Source organism: Columba livia, chromosome 3 (assembly GCF_036013475.1).
Source record: "Columba livia isolate bColLiv1 breed racing homer chromosome 3, bColLiv1.pat.W.v2, whole genome shotgun sequence".
Lineage (NCBI taxonomy): Eukaryota > Metazoa > Chordata > Aves > Columbiformes > Columbidae > Columba > Columba livia.
Window position 1 is genome coordinate 110,406,703 of NC_088604.1, and position 18,850 is coordinate 110,425,552.

The 18,850-nt window shown below is 41.6% G+C and overlaps 1 protein-coding gene across 14 annotated transcripts in view; it reads right to left on the bottom strand.

The window, feature by feature from the left end:
• TTBK1 (tau tubulin kinase 1) overlaps nt 1-18,850 on the bottom strand; it is a 134,783-nt gene that overhangs the window by 40,194 nt on the left and 75,739 nt on the right. For 11 of the 14 annotated variants that reach the window (XM_065059044.1, XM_065059039.1, XM_065059040.1 and 8 more), the window contains 5 exons: nt 11,115-11,180; nt 9,511-9,603; nt 8,745-8,870; nt 1,986-2,140; nt 108-327 (listed from right to left, as the gene is read on the bottom strand). In XM_065059044.1, coding sequence (XP_064915116.1) covers nt 108-327; nt 1,986-2,140; nt 8,745-8,870; nt 9,511-9,603; nt 11,115-11,180 — 660 coding nt within the window. Of the gene's footprint in view, nt 1-107; nt 328-1,985; nt 2,141-4,167; nt 4,312-8,744; nt 8,871-9,510; nt 9,604-11,114; nt 11,181-15,105; nt 15,187-15,811; nt 18,380-18,850 lie in introns of those variants that run through there. The other 3 variants (XM_065059048.1, XM_065059049.1, XM_065059050.1) reach the window with 3 other exon arrangements.

The window sequence follows — 18,850 nt, forward strand, 5'->3', positions numbered from 1 at the left end:
CTGCACTATGTAAGATGTTACATCAGTGTATCCAGGTGGCTTCTAGCAGACTATGAATCCATTGCCCTAAATCCAACAGCCACAGGAGATAAATAAATGTTCTTTACTTTGCTGATGCTGATCCTGAGTTTGTTGCGATTCACGTCTGTCTCTTCCCAAACTTCAGCCTCATTGAAAGCAGTGTTTGGAGGCTGAACAAGACCTTCCGCTGGCCGGCCTGACAGGATGGGAGGAGCATTCTCTTGATCACTCAGATGTTCACCCTGTAGGACATCTTCAGTGTTCTCACGAAGCAAGTCCCCAGGTACCGGAGTAACATTAACCACCCTATGGAAGAGACAAGAAATAAGGTAAAATTATTAGTCTATCACACTGCCCCACAGAAATTATTTAGCAGCTTTTATGGTATTATCAAGTGCTAGACCGGGGTGGACAACAGGCTTTCTGGAGGCAGGGAAACCTGAGGAAGAGACTGTTCTGGCATGTTCTGGCATGTTCTGCTGGAAAGTAGCACTGCAAAGAGGACCTGGGACTTCTGGTCGATGACAGGTTGACCATGAGTCAACAATGTGCCCTTGTGGCCAAGAAGGTTAACAGTATCCTGGGGTGCATTACAAAAAGTGTGACCAGCAGGTCAGGGGAGGTTATCCTACCCCTCTACCCCTCTACTCTGCCCTAGTGAGGCCACAGCTGGAGTACTGTGTCCAGTTCTGGGCTCCCCAGTTTAAGAAGGACAAGGAATTACTGGAGGGAGTCCAGCAGTGGGCTACGAAGATTAGGGAGCACCTTTCTTATGAAGAGAGACTGAGACAGCTGGGTGTGTTCAGCCTGGAGAAGAGAAGGCTGAGAGAGGACCTTATTTAATGAGGGGACATCATAAATATTTCCAGGATGAGTGTCAAGAGGATGGGACCAGACTCCTTTCAGTGGTGCCCAATGACAGGATGAGTGGCAATGGGCACAGACTGAAGCATAGGAGGTTTCATCTGAATATGAGGAAAAACTTCTCTACTTTGAGGGTGACATAGCCATAGAACAGGCTGCCCAGAGAGGTTATGGAGTCTCCTTCTCCGGAGACATTCAAGACCTGCCTGGACACATTCCTGTGCAATCTACTCTAGGTGTACCTGCTTTAGAAGTTGGGTTGGACTACATGATCTCCAGAGGTCCCTTCCAACCCTAACAATTCTGTGATGACAACCTGAAAAGGTTTCTACCTAACATAGAGTCACAAAGACAGTGGGATGGATCAGTGAAAGCATGTTGGGACCCTCGATAATCAGGCTGCAAACCTCTTCAAAATTGTCCATTACACAATATTTAGCTTAGAAAGATCCTCCCCTCTTTTAATGAGCAAATGAGTCTAAATAGACCTTATAGTTTTTATCTTCTATAATATTACTAATGACCACTGTTATCCCTTAATGTCAACTCCCTCAAAAGTACCAAGACAGACCAGTGAACTAAGCCTTATCAACTTTTGTTGGGACTCATTTCCATCTCTGAGCACCAAGCTCTATATGCCTTTGCACCAGCACATGAAACACCCTGTCTAGGTTGAGGAGCTGTGAGGCGTGAGCAGTACATGCATTCTGTGGTGTTCAGCTTACTATCAATCACAACCCATTGCAAGGCAAAAACTGCCTCACAGCAGGGCACTCTCACAGAAGCTCCAGTTACGTGTGCCATGTAATGTGCAAAATATACAAACATATGGGCTCCATCAATCCTGGCCAAAGTTCTCCAGACATCTCTTAATGTGACCCCAACTCACACATTCATCCCCAATAGAAAATGTGTTTTCAGGACAGCAAGGGTCTGAAACTGACTTCCACCACCATATATCAAGTCAAATCAAGTGGTGGCTGCCATACGGCTCCAGCTTCCAGCATCATAATCGCCCTGAGATCATTGAAAAATTAACTTGTTGCTGAGCTTTTTATTGAGGAGGTCCATAGTCTAACTGGCACAACTGCAATACTCACCCAAACATGGCTGCTGTTTGCCTGGTGTTTTGCTGTGGTGGAGTAGAGGTGCTAGTGGACAACAAGATATCTGTACCAGCCTTCTCCCAGTCAAAGGCTTCATTTTCCGTGATACCTCTTTCTTTCATGCTGTTCTCGAAAACGGACATGATGAGCTGGAATAAATTTACAAAAAAAAATAAAATATATTCAGTAGCTGAGGGTAGCTCTTGCAAAAAAAATCTGAACTGTGAGCATAAGGACCAAGTGCAGTTTATAATCTCCATCTTGCCTATGAAAGGTACCAAGAAATTAAAGCAAATGTCATAAAATAGTATCAGTTGTTTCTCAGGCTGGTTTTGGCTTGGTAACTGAAATTTCTTTAAATCTACAAAAGAAGTGCATGCAACTTTTGATGCTGATTTGATGAAATCTTTCAGTTGGCTTGTTACTTTAAAGCCATAACTTCAGCTCAGCTTCCCTGTAGATTAGACACATGTGGAATAATACTTTTGATATGTAGAGTTCAAAGGCTGCCAGAAGATGTAAACACAGCCAGAAAACACAGTCCTAGGATGCAGACTCATTGCAGTGTCTGGTTCAAATATAACTTGGTCAGGAGCCCTATGATATGCTTATGCACAATGTCACCTGTCACATTTGGCAGCAGAATAAACTAAAACTGTAAGAGGGATAACAGTGTTCTTTATAAGATGGCAGGTACAAATGCTCATGCTGACATGGTTTATGCTGTTGCTTTCTAAGAACAGGTATTCTTTAGGAGAGAATGAAACTATTGCCAACGGTGCTCCATACATCAGTGTATTACCCAGGGAAATATGATGTTCTGCTGTCAAAGGGAAACTGGATGCTATAGCCATACTTGAGGTCCTGCATTTCTAATAAAATTATTCAGCTAAATAATGCAGAATTGAGAGGTTTCAGCCTAAAGTCTATACAGAGAAAGAATATAGTAACAAATACATTTGGTTTATGGCACTGAATTAGCACTAAGTTATGAAAAAAAATTACTATGAACAAATCTCTGTTTGCATTTATATTCCAGTTCTGTTTATCAGCATAAACAGGCAGCCAGGAAAACCTGCCATTTCCTACTACCTTCCACCAAACTGCACTAAAATGCCTATTTGCAGCTTTCAGTTGAGACACCTTTTTCCTCCTTTTTGTGACCCAGAATCCTAGAATTAGGCGCACAACTCTTGCAGTGGCACTATGATTGATTTAGAAGAATTGCCAGAGTTGACTGTTGTTCAAACCAAGGAACAGGTAAGTGTCCAGAAAGTGTCCAGAAAGTGGACACGATATAGCAGTGGTAGCAGCTTCTTTAATTTGAAAAGGATTTTACTGTTGTGACAGTTTAATATGATAGGATTGTGTTTCTGCTTCTCAGTCCCATGTCACGATGTCTCCTTTCACCTCTGATGGAAGGGAGAGTTGTGCTGCTGCCATTGGAAGGGAATTTCTTGCTCAAAACTGAATGTGAGTAACTAAAGGGTCACAGTCTTGCTTTTAGTAAATGTATTTCTGCATTTAGTAACTTCAGACGGATGTTTTCTCGTTAATTTGCCTAATTACTTATTGAATACATAAGCTTTTGGACAACACCTATCTTATGACAAAGAATGCACCAATTATGTGAACTATGTTCTTCACTCATTCCAACCTGCCACCTGCTAATTTCATTTGGCAGCTCCTCATTTTCATGTCAGAAGGAGCAGAAAACAAGCATTCTCCCCTTCTTGCCATTCTGCCCTTGATTTTAAAGATGTAATGTACATGTCAGTCCTCTCTTTTTCAGAGTGTACTGTCCTAGTCTAATGAGCCCTTCTGTATCTGGAAGCAAATCTATCTCTAGCCTCCTTGATACCTTTCCCTACAAACTTCTCTGATTTCAAGATGCCCTTTTTGAGATGCAGGTATGGAACTACAAACACTATTTTGGAGTATGCTTCACACAGGTTTACACAGTAATACATTTTCTGTTTACCTTTTAATACTACTCTAATTATTCTTAGGATTGTATTTGCTTTCTGAGTGCTACTTTGGCAAGGATTACTGTCAAATGTATTTTAGAAATTAATATCCCCACATCCTCAAAGACTCCTTCCAAGAACTTCATACATTTGTAGACAGATGCCCTTACAGAAGCCATTCTGACTTGTTCTCATTAGATCATCCTCACCCATCTGTCCACTAATCCGAGTACTTATCACAGGTTCTGATTCTTTGTGATGCACATATCAGTGTCAGGGACTGGTATCTTCTGAAGCCATTTAAAACTTGGTAGTGCTTCTATCATCTTCCATTCCTTTGATACTGAAGCAGTCTGAAGTAAGAAACCACATGCTAAAATTAGAAGTTCAGATGTCTTATTCTTAGCATTCCTTCACGCTGTCAAGGACTCAGTCAACATAACTTTTGTTACTTTCTACTATAACTTTTGTAATGTTTGCATTTGACTTTGCAGGCCATTTGAAATTTTACAGACCTTTTGCAGAGAGAGAAGGGAGCCAACTGCTACAGATGCAGAACAGATCCTCCCAAGACACCCATATACAGGGTAAGCAGAGATCCACAGCACCCCAGTGAGAAGAAATACAGAATTTTCTCTTGGAAGGTTATCAGAGTTACAAAAGAATGTTACTGAAACAGGTGCAGAGCATGGACTGAATCAGTTTTTCCCCTTTAGGGCTGTGCAGGCTTCTGAACATCCTGTTCGGCCAGATTTAACAACAGAAAGGGATAAACAGTAAAGAAAATACATCAGATCAACGAAACTGTGGCACAACAATGGGAACCAGGGAACCCTTGAGGTACCTTCCTCCCATAGCACTGGACAAGGACTCATGAGTCAGTACATGTAGGCTGGTGAGGGTATGGCTTGTCAGGCCATGTGGCAGGTCTAGACCATGTCACATCAGAGCATGTCAGCTTTCACAAGACAGTGTGCAACTCCATCTCTTTGAGTATCAAAACCACTGGTGGGATAAAGAAGAGGCCCAACATGTTTCTCTATTTAAGATATTAATGTCCATCAGGACATAATGCTTAATTGCACCTTTTGTAGTAGCATACCATGTTTTAGGCTGATGCCTCATAGAATCAGAGAAGTTTATTGTGCAGAAATTACCCATTGAACTGTCATGATACATCTTGTCAAATGCCTTCTCCCGACCAAGGTTCACAAAATGAATCACAGTCAATCATTAAATACCAGCTGAAAAAGCTTCCAAAACAGTTATGGATTGGCCAGATGTTCCAGCCTTGAATTCTTCGGGGTTCATCTAGGAAGATGGAATCTTTCAGCACAAACTTCAGGCATGGCAAGTTGCTCTTGCTCAAGTTTCTAACCTGGACTGTAATAACCCCCAACACAGTATTCGAAGAATAAATATTAGGCACACCTCTTAAGTGGCAGGGGACCCTTTTGACAAGAGTGTGCTCCTGATATATGTTTGTATGCCCCAGAGAAATGCCTGGGGAGAAAACACGAAGCCTATGATGGACTTAAAAGAACTTGGCCAGCATGAGAGAGGTCAAACTGGCACTGGTCATCCACAAGGAGTCTTTCCCAAGTGCTCTGACAGTATCTGGTATTGACTGGATCTGAAAGGAAGAGGTCTGTGTACAAAGATCTTACCTTCCCACATCTGCTCTAGATGTGTACAAGACAGGCATTCTATTAGGCAACCACAGCTGATGTGATCACTTCTTTTTGGATGAAGTGGAATTCATAATCCACCAGCTGAGGGAACCTCATGGGCTCCCGGCAAAGGCACCTTATCTCTACAGTCTCCCAGGACCAAAGGTCACCATTCCTTTTCTGATACTCAGTGCAAAAAGATGGATCTTTGAGAGAGAAGCCAGTCACCTCCACAACCATATCTGAAACTATCCCTCTGCCAGTTGGACCCAGCATGCAACTGTAATAGAAAAGATTTTCATATATTTTTCTCACATCCTGTCTTCACTATGCCAGGGAAAGGCATGTCTCTCTTGCTGTCAAATTAAACATTGCTCTAATGCCCACATTCTCCTGCTGTAAAAGTGATAAGAGTTTGATCCTAACCGTAAACCAATACTGACAATGATCCATTAAAGGGACTGGCCTGATGTCAGGGGCCATGAACCCAAGAAGTACAAAACCACAAGCTGTAAGCAAGATCCATCACATGGCAGCTCTGTTTTATTCTACCATCATTTTCTTCACCTATGCCCAGGAAAAGTGGTTTCCAGCTACACTTAGTCTTCAATTACAGCCTGGTATCCACTCTTCTTATGTGATCCAGGGGCCCAGAACACCACAAAATCACTATTCAGCATGAAGTGTGCTTAGGAGTATCTAAAATGACCAGGGAGGGTAGATGACTACTGACAAGCACTTTTTGATGGCTTGGGTTTGGGGCATAGATGTCAATTGTTAAGAACTAGACACTTCCTATGGATCTAAAGCCACAGTCTGTGACCAAGTATGATCTCGGCAACTTTCAACACTTTGGGGACCAGGTCCAAAAAGAACAGGTTCATAAGCTTCTGGGTCCAGCTAAGATCACTAGCTGAGTAAGAGTGAACCTACTGCAGACACATGATGGAGCAGTCCTCTTTTCCTCCCAAGGCAGGTGACTGCTTGGATGCTGCAGAGCACCAGCTGTAGTCCTTAGTGTTAGCAATAGGGAAATCTGCTGCCTCCCTGGGGCCAGGGTAAGAGATGTGGCTGAACAACTTCCCAAACTGGTAAGGTCCTTTGACTATTACCTACCATTGTTTTTTAATGCTGGCAGGGAAGAGATAGAAAAAAGTACTATTAAGCAAATCAAAAAGGATTTCAGAGCGTTGGGGCAATTAGTCAATGGCTCAGGTGCTCAAGTGGTTTCCTCCATCCTTTCAGTAGTGGGCAGGAATACAGAATGGAACAGGCAGGCCCAACTAATCAACACATGGCTACGTGACTGGCGTCATCGATAGAACTTCGGGGTTTTCAGCGATGGGATAGTCAGTTCTTCAGCAGGTCTCCTGACACCTGATAGAATGCACCTCTCACAGAAGGGGAAAATGGTGTTTGCTCAGTGGCTTACAAGGCTGATTGATGGGGCTTTAAACTAGATCGGAAGGGGGAACGGGACAGTAACAGGCCACTCAGTGATGAGCAGCAGGATGGCACACCAAAGCTTGAGGAGGTGCATGACAGTCAGATTCCTCAGGCTGCGCCACGAGGTGAAGGGCACAATCAACCACACCTGAGGTGCTTCTATGCTAATGAGCACAGCATGAGGAAAAAAGCAAGATGAACTACAAGCCTTGGCCTGGTCCCAGGGGTACGATACCTCATGGGATTAGTGAACCTGGTGGGATGAATCCTGTGACTGGTGTGCCATGATGGACAGCTACAGGCTATCCAGAAGGGATAGGCAGGGTAGGAGAGGTGGCGGGGTGGCACTGCATGTAGCGGAAAGTTTGGAACACATGGACCTGGCAGTTGGTGATGGCAAAGTTGAGAGCCTCTGCGTAAGGAGTAAGGGTCAGACAAACAAAGCAGATGTTGTCATGGGTGTCTGCTATAGGCCACCCAGCCAGATGGAATAGAATATAGGAGGATCTAAGTTCAAAAAGAGCTTTGGAGATGTCTAATCCAAACATCTGGTCAAAACAGGGCTAACTGCAAAGTCAGATTAGGTTCCTCATCCAGTTGACTTTTGGAAGTCCCCAAGGATGGAAATTCCGTTACTTCTTAGGTACCTGTTCTGTACGTAAGAACCCCCACTGTCATTTTTTCCCTAGACATAGTCAATTTCCCTTGCTGCCTCTGAGAAAAGTCTGCCTGTATTCTCCCCACATCTGTCTTTGATGCAGTGGAAGACAAATCAGATCCCCTCTTTGACTTTTCTTCTCCAGGCTAAACAAATCTAGCTCCCTCAGCATCTCCTCAGCCCACCTCTATCCCTTTACAGCCCTCTATCTTAGTGGCAAATGTTATTTTTCCACTGTACTATCTACAAAGTATTTGCCTTTTTTTGTTTGTTTGTATTTAAAAGTTGTGGTTTCTATGCTGCAGCGGTGGCTAAAACACAAAAGCACTGTTGGAGAGAGTTTGCTGGAACACACTCCTACCATTTTCCCCCTCATGTGATACACTATCAACAGAAGCAGGCACTCGTATAAGACTGCCCAGATCTGCTAATAAAATATTTTCATCACCCTGGCATTGATATACAGAGAAAACCACTGTGATAAAAAAGGTACACAGAATTAAGTTGCCTCACTTATATTGTGTTACTTGAGCTACTGTAACTGATCACATACATGCAGATAGCAAAAAGTGAATGGGAGAAAAAAATGTTAAGATGAATATTAAAGAAAGACATAGGAATAGCTAGGGGTCATATGAGTCTGCAAGAAAACAAAGGGGTCAGTGTGCGCTATGGAGCTGTTGGCATAGGTTCTTTGCAGACTTTGGCAAGCTGTGCTAAAATTCTGTCACATTTGGAGTATCTTAAAATTTTTGTGTTTTAATGAAAGCCAAAGGTACTCTGTTGCTTGGGAAGAGCTTTCTGGTTTGAAGTACGGAATTATTTTGGATAAGGTAGTGGAGAAAATAAAGCTTTTGAGATGTTGAAGAACTGCACAGTCCAACCTTTTTCTCCTGGTCCTGTGAAAGGTATTCTTCAGCCAGATATGAACATATGCATGGAAATGTTAGAAAATCCAAATGTCAATCCAGAGCGCCACCTATCACATTGGTAACAAAGAAAAGGCTCCTACCTGATAGTCTGGCTTGGTGAAGTAGTCTAGGCTTGCAATATGATCCAGAAAAAGGTGGAACTCTGAAGGCATGTGTTTTAGCAGCATTCGGTGTTCATACTTTTCTTTTATCATGCCAACCTGCTCCTGGAAAAAATGAAAATATCTCACAGTCAAGAATCTCTTCTATTGCTTCATATTCATATAGTCTTATCGTTCCTGGAACATGGCCTCTTCTTAGATCCAGTGTTGTGTCTACACACTTGTCCTGTTTGGTGGCCCTAGCAAAGTGAGGCTGATCGCTGTAGGCAAAGGTCGACAGGGAATCCTGAGTCACAAATACTCTTCAGAAGCTGTCTCTTTAGCAGAGTATTTCCAAGACAACACAAACAGTTAGCTTTATTCTTTTTACCTTTCCACTTGCAACTTCCGTTTGGCATGGCAAAGCATTATCCTCTGGCCTTTCTAAAGGCTTGTTTATTTGTCAAAAGGACACCTCAGCCATTCAATTTTTGTTGTCTGCTTTGCTAGAACAAAGTAAAAGTTGCTTGATCAATTATGGTTAACAACATGCATAAGAAAATGTCTAGGTATTCCAAATAAACTCTACAGCGTGTGTCAGACGAACACACAAAAGCGGGTTAGTATCTTGCAGGAAGACCTGATGAAAAGTAGGCTCTGGCTTTACTCCAGAAAAAAAGCTACACTGAGCTGCAGGAGGAATAATAAAAGTCATAAAAATAAAAATGTAGCACCCTGTCTTAAGCACAGACACTAGGTTTCCTACCTTATCTTTGATCTTTCGCCATGGAAGCTGTCCCACCGCAAACTCCACCAACATGTAAAAGAGGGACCACAGATCATCATGTCTACCCATTTCCTGGAGAAAAAAGAGACACAGACTGAGGAGCAAAGTTTCATGCTGCTCAGTAGTCCAGGTGTGCTCTCCAGCTGAGCTACGTCATTTTGAAAAACAGGAAGATAAATTATACTTCCCATTCAGTGATTAAAGAAGCCATATTAAAGACTAAAGATGCAAAATCAAGCATTTATTTAACTTGGCAATGTCAATACAGTCACCCGAATACCCTCATTTGTCTTCCTTTTTGTGAATATATTAGGAAAGAGCACAAATTTTCCATAGGACTCTTCCTCACTGATTATACAGGAGTGGTATATTTATTAATGGTATGTTGAATAACCTAGATAAAGAAAAAACACCAAACTGTGTATAGAAAGTATTTTTTATTATTATTTTTAAGCTAAATATAATTCAGACTCTTTTCACAAGGCAGCATTTACTCAAAAGCTTTTGCAAAACACTCATCACCAAATAGTAGAACAATTTACAGATTTATAACACTTCCACATACCACTCTCCTCCTGACTCAGCAACTGGGAACCTGAAACATGGGGATTAAGGCTGAAATGGTCAAAGCACATGAACTAATTTTTAGTGTTCAACATCTAATGTCTAGAGCATGATTTCTCAGAATAGCATGCATTATACAACAATTATTGTGTCTTAATACACCTTCAGCTGATGACAGCTACAGTTGACACTATTCAGGTCTTCCAGAAATTATACTTCAGGTTTCTCAGTGTCTCCCAGGGAACAGAATGAATTCATGGTGGCATTCAACTGCCCTTCCCACATCACACTTTGCACTTTCTGCAGACAATAATTTCTTTCCCTAAAAAAACTGAAACTTCCTCGTGTGTCCCATATCATCCTACAGACTCATTCCAAATAAGGCCAGAAACCTGGAGGACTTATAGTTCCCATCTGCCAAGCACTTGGCAGCAGGACCAGAGGACTTACGGTTTACTGTCTACACGGGAACATTACTGTAATAGGACAAATGAGTGTTTTGAGAAGAATGTTGAATGAGACTTCTGGAAGCATTTAGAATGAAAAGGGCCAGACACTACTATCTTTTCAGGGATAAATAAACCTAGCTTTCACTATGTGATTCTTTACCTGACAGTCTGATGTTAATAACTACAATTCCAGGTGGAGAATGGATTTGGGGACCTGGCACTTGGTAATTCGCAGTCAAGTTCTTCTAGAAACTAGCAGGAAGCAGCCTAGCACTGTAAGAGTCTGTTTCCACCCAATTTCCACTTTAGTGTTTTTGTTTTCCCCTTAAAACTTAAAAAGTGCCCAACAATTATGATTATTAAGGCTGCCAGCTAGAGGGGATCAAATAAATTAATCATAATTTTGATTTTACAGTCAAGAGCCTTAACCATCAAATGGAATAAATCTAATATACTAACTTCTGTAGGTAACAAACCAGAACTCACACCTCGTACTCCTCTGGTCTTGAAAAGAGGCTTCTGTGGAGAAATAACCTTGTTGTTAACTCCTTATAACCCAAAAATACTCACTCGGTTTTTGTGTGCATTCACTGAAGCGTAGCGGACCGTTCCTCGAAAACCAGCAACATTGCGAGGCTGAAGGGAGACAACAGAAAATCTCAGAGACAGAGCAGATTGCTAAATCCCCTATGCAGCTAACTCCTGAGATCTTCTCGTCTATATCGTTATTTCCTATGTAACCAAGGCAGGCAGCTAAACAGACAGCATTCTCCAATTCTGCATTTTTAGAAAAGCTTATTTTTCAGAGAGGGCAAGGTAGTTACAGTGATAGGACAGCGTAGTAGTAGTCTAGGCATAGAGCTAAGAACATTATCCAAGATCATATTTTCCTTTTTAAAATACAGGTCAAGGGAAAAGCTAGTAAAGAAGTGCAAGTACAAAACTGAGTCATGACTAATATCAGCAAAGCAAAGCCCGAAGGCAGCCTGGTCCCAGATAGGATCGGGGATCCTTTAGTATGACACAAGGCTGATGACCATATGCATGTGCTGACACTGCCTGTCAACATCCTCTGTAAGACTTAAACAAATTAAGAATCTCTGACTTTCAGAGTTCTTGCTTTTTTTTTCCAGATTCTTCCCAGTATATCTTAAACCATGTATCTTTATTTTCTCTTTCTCTGATTCTCTTGTTCTTCATGTCCTTGGGAAATGAAGGCTTGATATATTAATAGTAGCTTTGGGAAGAAGGCAGTCCTCCTGTGACTATTCCTTCGAGCTGAAGGCTTTCTCTGTTCTGGGGGCTGAGTAACACTTCCAACTCTTCCCACTGCTGCCTCCAGAAGAACATTAGGCCATGTGAGTTAACCTACTGAAGATATCATTGTTCTGAAAAAGAATGCATTTAAATAATGACATCCACCAAATTCTTTCAACTTAGAAGCACCAGAGTTAACATCAGCGCTTTCAAAATTCATGTAGCAAAACCAAGCTCAGGCCCTGACATCTTCCATCATAAGGCTAAGCCTGGGCAAAGAACTAAACTTACTCACTAGTAAGATCCTACACTTGTAGAAATTTGAGCACATTAATAACAACTGTAATTGGGTAACTTGTCCTACTTAGGTCAGTTGATTCATATTTGTTATTTCAGCTGTGCCTATGCTTGCAGAACTAAGCCTAAAACTCCGGACTTTTATTCTAGGTCACCCTTCTGTCAGTTTAAATACATACAATTCAGTTTCTTCCTTTTGGATACATGGAAGTTGCTCTGAGTTTCAATACTCTCAGAGAGAATAAAACTTTAAGAGTTTTTTTAAACAAATTCACCAACATCATGCCACTAACACACACCTGAATGGTGCATAATGCAGCTCTTAAGTTACAGTGACTCCAAGCAAAAAAAGCTACAAGTCTATCTTACAGCTCTTTTACATTAATCAAATACTCCACAAGGAGAACACGTATACATGTCCTATGCAGTCAATGCAGCACTTAAGCTTGCAGTACACCAGCTTGAGCTAGCAGCAGGTAATAGCTGAGATATTATGTTAATGATCATGTACCTCCCTCATCCCAGAACATACATTTAGGATTACCATTGACAAATGACTGCAAAGTATTTTTCAGAATTCCAGTAAATTCACCGACGTAAGCTCCTGAAAAGCAGAATACTGGCCACTAGAACACATCTGTTGGAATGAGACATCACCATAAATGTCTTCTACATATTCAAAAGCAAGCGGACATTCCTGTTTTCCTATATGAATGGAAGCTAGTGTTTTTGGATACTTTACACGAGCCATGCTGGTTTCAATATGGTTGGCAATGTCTCTGAAAATCTTTTTAGATCAATACTTACTATTTCTGGCAGACAGGCTGTCTTTAGAGTCTTTAATAATATCTATTCTGAAACCAGCTCCAGGCAGCTTGCAAATGTATTCCCCTCCTCTTTCAGAAGCAAAACAAAAGCCTAGCCATGTTTTAATGCTGCATCTGTCCCACAGCCATCAGCCATCATAGAACAGTTCACCACGCCAGTCCTGCAGCTGAACCCAAAGGGCTCTCTCTCCAGTCCCCTCTCATGTGGTACCTCAGTGAAGGGAGATCACGGCAGCTGATCAAGACTTCGCAATTGTTTTGACAGCACATTTATAGTTTTGAACAAAATAGGCAGATGCTAACTGTGTTAATAGCATATTTTTTCTCATAAAGGTTTCCCCTCTTTTTTACCATATTTGACTTCCCTGTCAGTCATAATGCATTTAGCCATGTCTTTTGACTGTGTCACTGATCACTACAATCAAATCTTTCTGTGGCTGTGGAGATAGCGTGTTTTTCATCCAAGCAAACAGCTCCTGCCTGGGCATTTATCACAGCACATGCTGTATATCCAGCTGTTACTGACTTTTCTTCTGAATTCAACAGTATTAATTTTCCAAATTATTTATTTACAGACTTCATTTCTTCCAGTTAATAAATTTCATCCCACCACTGCACTGCCCAGCAGTGGAAAAAAGCCTGGATAAAGCATCCTTGCTGTCCAGACCAGTCATATTTGACACAGAACTGAAACTGTAAGAGTTAGGAGCTTCAGACTATGGAATCACATATAATCAAATTGATTTGAACCCCAAAAAGGGATTAGAAGGTAATAAGCTAGCAAGCTGAAATACAATTTTAAATCATGCATGATTTATTTTTTAATTTTTCCACATCAGTATTACTATCAAAAATGTTATTCAGGATAAAGTATATCTCTTTCTGCATTCAGATTGTGTCTACCATAAAGCTGAAGTAATTTATTACACAGACCTGTCAGGGGGATGTCAGAGACATGAAGTATATTGCATTGTGTTAGAAGCTTGGTTTAAAGTGAGTTTTAGCTTGGGATAATGTGTTAGAATGTGTTAGCAAAAATTATACTCTTTCTTTCAAATATATTAGCAATATAGACGACCTCATGGACCTAAGAATTAGGTAACAGAATCCTGTACAAAGTGGATACATTGTTCCAAACTGTATTCTTTTGCACTCATCTGGTTTTCATCATTCTGCAGTTCAAACACCCGTGATCATTTGTATTTTAAGAGCAAATGGTGTGTCTGTCTTTCCTGTATATGCTCCGTTTTATTTCAGAAGTGCTTGTATTTCCTCATTAATCTGAATCCCTGCTCCTTACACTACATTCATACTTAGAGATTAAAATTTTTCCTCTTGCCTCACTGGTCCACAGATTGATAGTTTGGATGTCCTGGTTTCCAGCTTCCTTCCTAGAAACTAATATTTGGATGCGAGTACTTTCTTCCTGCTGTTTTTTATGCCTATGGTACACTCATGGAACATGACTGCTGGTTCCTGCCCAACCTTTTGGAAGTCTATGCAAACACCTCATGAGATCCACCACCTTTGCCCCTGGCAGGCCTACTATCGTACAGGTCACTAACCTACCTCTCTTGGAAACAGGAAAAAGAGTTCCAGCAGAAAATGAAAAGAAAGTGCAGATCAAAGAAAAAGTGGTGGTAAGGGGAGGGAAAAAATGCCACAGATTTTAGAAAGCACTTGGAGATATATCTTGTATTGAAATGACTTGCTGGAAAAATTGTGATAAGAAGGAAAAGTGAAAGGAAGCTTTAACTAAACTAAAAGGAAGTATCTCTGGGACTTCTAGGAATTTCCTGCTTGTACCAGTAAGGTTCATGAGGGAGATGCAAGGATATGCATCTCGACCTGTTCTGTGGAGACAAATTCTGCACCTCTTATATGTGCTTTGACTTGCTAATTTAAACAGTAGCACTTTGTAGTATCATTAATGACAGCAGCATATTTTATCCCAATGTGGAGTCAGAAATGGACAGAGGAAGCTGGAGCCAAAAATGTAAGATGAGAGAACTCCCCTCCTCTTGTCTCTGAAACCACAAAAGTGACAAAATCACAGTCTCTGGCACCACTCAAATGTCTGCCAACCCTCAGGCAGAATCCCAGGTGTAATTCAAACTTCCATATATAAAAAAACCACAAAACAAAGTGATAACCCAAAAGCATGGTGATGGCTCACTCACAACTCAGAGCAGAGATGGTTACGAGCAGCAGATGGGAAGCCAACGCATCAAACACAGCCTCAAAAGAAGAGCCCAAAAGAACTGTAAAACAGAGAGAAACCCAAAGAAAAACATGATAAAAACAAAACCAAAACAAAAAACAACAATAAAATGAGAAAAAAAAAAAGGCAAATTAATTAAAAACCAATTCAATATTGTAACCCTACAGAAACACGGGTCTCTTGTTTAGCTGTTGCCATCTCAGCATCTTTCTGAGGGCTGTTGGCCTATGCTGAATTTAGCTTCATTTAGACACAAAAGTCTGAGTGAGCCTGTGTGGTTTGTGAGTGCTCTGTAAAGTGGTGTGAGGGGTCCCTCTAGAGACTAACTTCCCCCTGCTTACATATCACACTTCATAGTATAAAAAACAAAGTCGAGAGCACAGAGGCATAAAAATTAACTACAGGTCAGTAGTATGGTTCTACCACAATTTTCCTTCCTAAAATGATCTGACACACCTCCCTTCCTCCCCCATTCAAACTGAGCTAATAACCAGCAAGAAGATTTGCTCTTTCTCATCTTTTGCCCTCTTCACCCAGACCAAATTCTAAGATTAGCACTTAAGTTTCTAAAAATGCACAGAGATGTCCCCTTTCCCGTTTGAAGTGTCAGGAGTTCCCACCCAAGATACGTGGCTTTTTTTGCAACCACCACCTTGCTTTCTCACCAGCAATCTCCATGCAATCACTGGCTTGCCATCTTTACAGGATTCATAGCTGCCAATTTCAGGCATCGCCCCCTTCCCTGAGGATCGCTGCAGTGCTCCACCTACGAATAGCAGGGTCTCCGCTGTCTGTGCTGGGATGCAGCATGGTGGTTTGCAAGAGGAGGAGAATGAAAGTCCATGCTGCTTTTAGGCCATGCGAATGGTCACTGTATCTGAGGATGTAAACTGCACAGTATGGAAACATGAGGGCCACCTGGGCCAGAGGCAAGAGCTAATATTATAATATAATATATAACCTTAAAACTCAATTCAGCAAACTGAGGAAAGACCTCATCTGAGAGACACTTATTCCAACAGAAATCAACTTATCAAAAGCAATCAACCCAACAGACTCTCTTATTTGACTTTCAGTATTCCTCTTCCCCAAAAAAGTGCAAGTTCTAAGAATTTTGGCTATTTTGCACAAAATTTAATTTTGAGAAAGTTACTTAATAGTCCTCTACTATTCTTTCCAAAGCAAAAGACTCAAAGGAGACAAGTTAAAATGCCATCTTTCCTTCTTTACTTTAGGAGAATTCAAAATTTCCCGTGGATTTTAACATCTGAAAAGACCAAGGTAATAATTTCATCTTTCTGAATAGCATGTGCCAACTGTCTCATCATGTGATTCCTTTGCTAGAACTTGTTCTGGAGATGAGGATGCCTTTCTCACATTTGAAACGGGGCTAAGAATGAGCATTTTTAAAATCAAAAGCTTACTCCAGCTGTAATCCTATTATTCAATTATCATTTGATTTTTAACAAGAGAATTTTGGCCTCTGAGCTGCACTTGTTTCTTAAATGCATTGTCCCATAGGAGAATATCCACATGGAAAGCATGAGGAGTGCCGAGTAAGAAAGATAAGTTTTTCATGTGCTGCAAGGCAGAGCAGGGAAAATGTTTTGGAGAGCATTATAGAGCGTTAGTCACATCTGATTTGGGATTTACAGCTCACAATGCTTTCCCTGAGTCAGATGGAGAAGATGGTCCTTTTCTGCCAAAAGGAAGAAGACACAAGATAGACGTGGTGATCACTGGGATACAGCAGAGCTAAGTTCAAATCTCTCTGCCCCTTGGACAGACATGAAAACCACACCTCCCTCCTTTCAGAGTGCACCTTCACCCTTAAGTCACAGTGTGCTTTGAGAAGCAAGTCTAAGAACATCCATGTTGGAAAGGATCCCTTTTGCACAGAATAATTTAATATTTATTACCAAGAGAGAGAAAGCATATGACAGGCATTCCGTAACCTGGCAGCAAATGCACTTACCTGTTGGAGGGGAGACTTGATCTGCAATCCAACTCAACGTTCACTTGCTCAGGCAGTGAAGTCCCTGTTCCCCCATCACCAGACATAGTAATAGTTTGCTGTTCCTCTGTAGTCCAGTAGGAAGAATAATCAGAGCTCCAAGTGGAACAGCATCAACCAGAAGGAATGACACATTCTGGAGTACCATATCCCCCCCTGCAGCTAGGTAATAAAGGCACTCAGAAATGCAAAATGGGATCTCAGTTCCCTGCAGGCAGATTTGGGATCTGAGCCTGAGTTGTCCTTCCTTTTCCCTCACCCCTGTAGGATAAGACCTCTAACCAGAGAGCTGCTACATAAAATAAAATCACAAACAACCTGATGCAGATGATCTGAGGTCACCCTCACTGAACCAGAGCTTCCAGGGTAGGAAAGGAAAGAAGCAGCAAGTTATAACAGGAAGACCATTCATAAGGAAGAGAACACCAGTTCTTTGTTTTACCTTCATTTTTCAAATGTTTCTAACCAGATTTTATATTTACCTATTTTCCTGCTCCTGGGCTAGTTTGCCTGCATGAAATAACAAACTGAAGCAACTGCAAAATTCTCAGAGGAGAAGGCTTAAAAAGTTTAGCACCCTAAAGCAAGCTCACTTAATAGTAGATGGGAGAGATGGCCTACACCCACAATTGCTGCTAGCATCGTACTATGACCTGTAACACAAAGAGAAAGGCTCTTTGCAAGAACAAGGCCAACAGATATGTAGCTCACCTCAGCTCACCAAGTTTTCTCTCAAGTGTGCCATGAGAACTCTGAAAAGCCACACTCATTTCATCAAGGGTCACAACTATGATCTCTGATTTGTCTTGCATTCTTTTCCCAATGACTTCTAGTGTTTGAGCACCTTCTTGAAAGGTGTCGAGTATCAAACCCGTGTTTTCACGAAGCTATTCTTGGTCAACAGCTGGCTGAACATGAGCCACCAATGTGGCCAGGTGGCCAGAAAGGCCAACAGTATCCTGGTGTGCATCAAGAATAGTGTGGCCAGCAGGACCAGGGCATTGATCATCCCCTGTACTCAGCGCTGGTGAAGCTGCACATCAAATACTGCATTCAGTTTTGGACCCCTCACTACAAGAAGGACATTGTGGTATTGGAGAGAGTGCAGAGAAGGGCAACAAAACTGGTGAAGGGTCTGGAGTACAAATCTTACAAAAAGCAGCTGAGGGAACTGGTGCTGTTTAGCCTGGAGAATAGGAGGCTGAGGGGAGACCTTATTGCTCTACCTGAAAGGCGGCTGTAGCATGGAGGGTGTTGGTCTCTTCTCCCAAGTAGCAAGTGACAGGATGAGAGGAAATGGCCTCAAGTTGCACCTGGGGAGGATTAGATTGAATATTAAGAAAAATTTATTCATGGAAAGGGCTTTTAAGCAATGGAACAGGCTGCCCAGGGAAGTGGATGAGTTGGGAGGTGTTGAAACACCTGGAGGTGTTGAAAAGACGTATAGGTGATGTTCTTAGGGACATGGTTTAGTGTCAGAGTTAGATTAATGATAGGACTCGATGATCTTGAGGGTTTCTTCCAACCAAAATGATTCTATGATTCTATTCCACAACACCAAGGTCTCACCAGTGATACCTGTCAGCTCAGAGGCCACTGTCATGTATGTGAAATTAGAACTGCCCTCCCCCAGCCACACACCATGAGCATCACCTTTTACCTACACAGAATTTCACCTGCTAGTTTATAT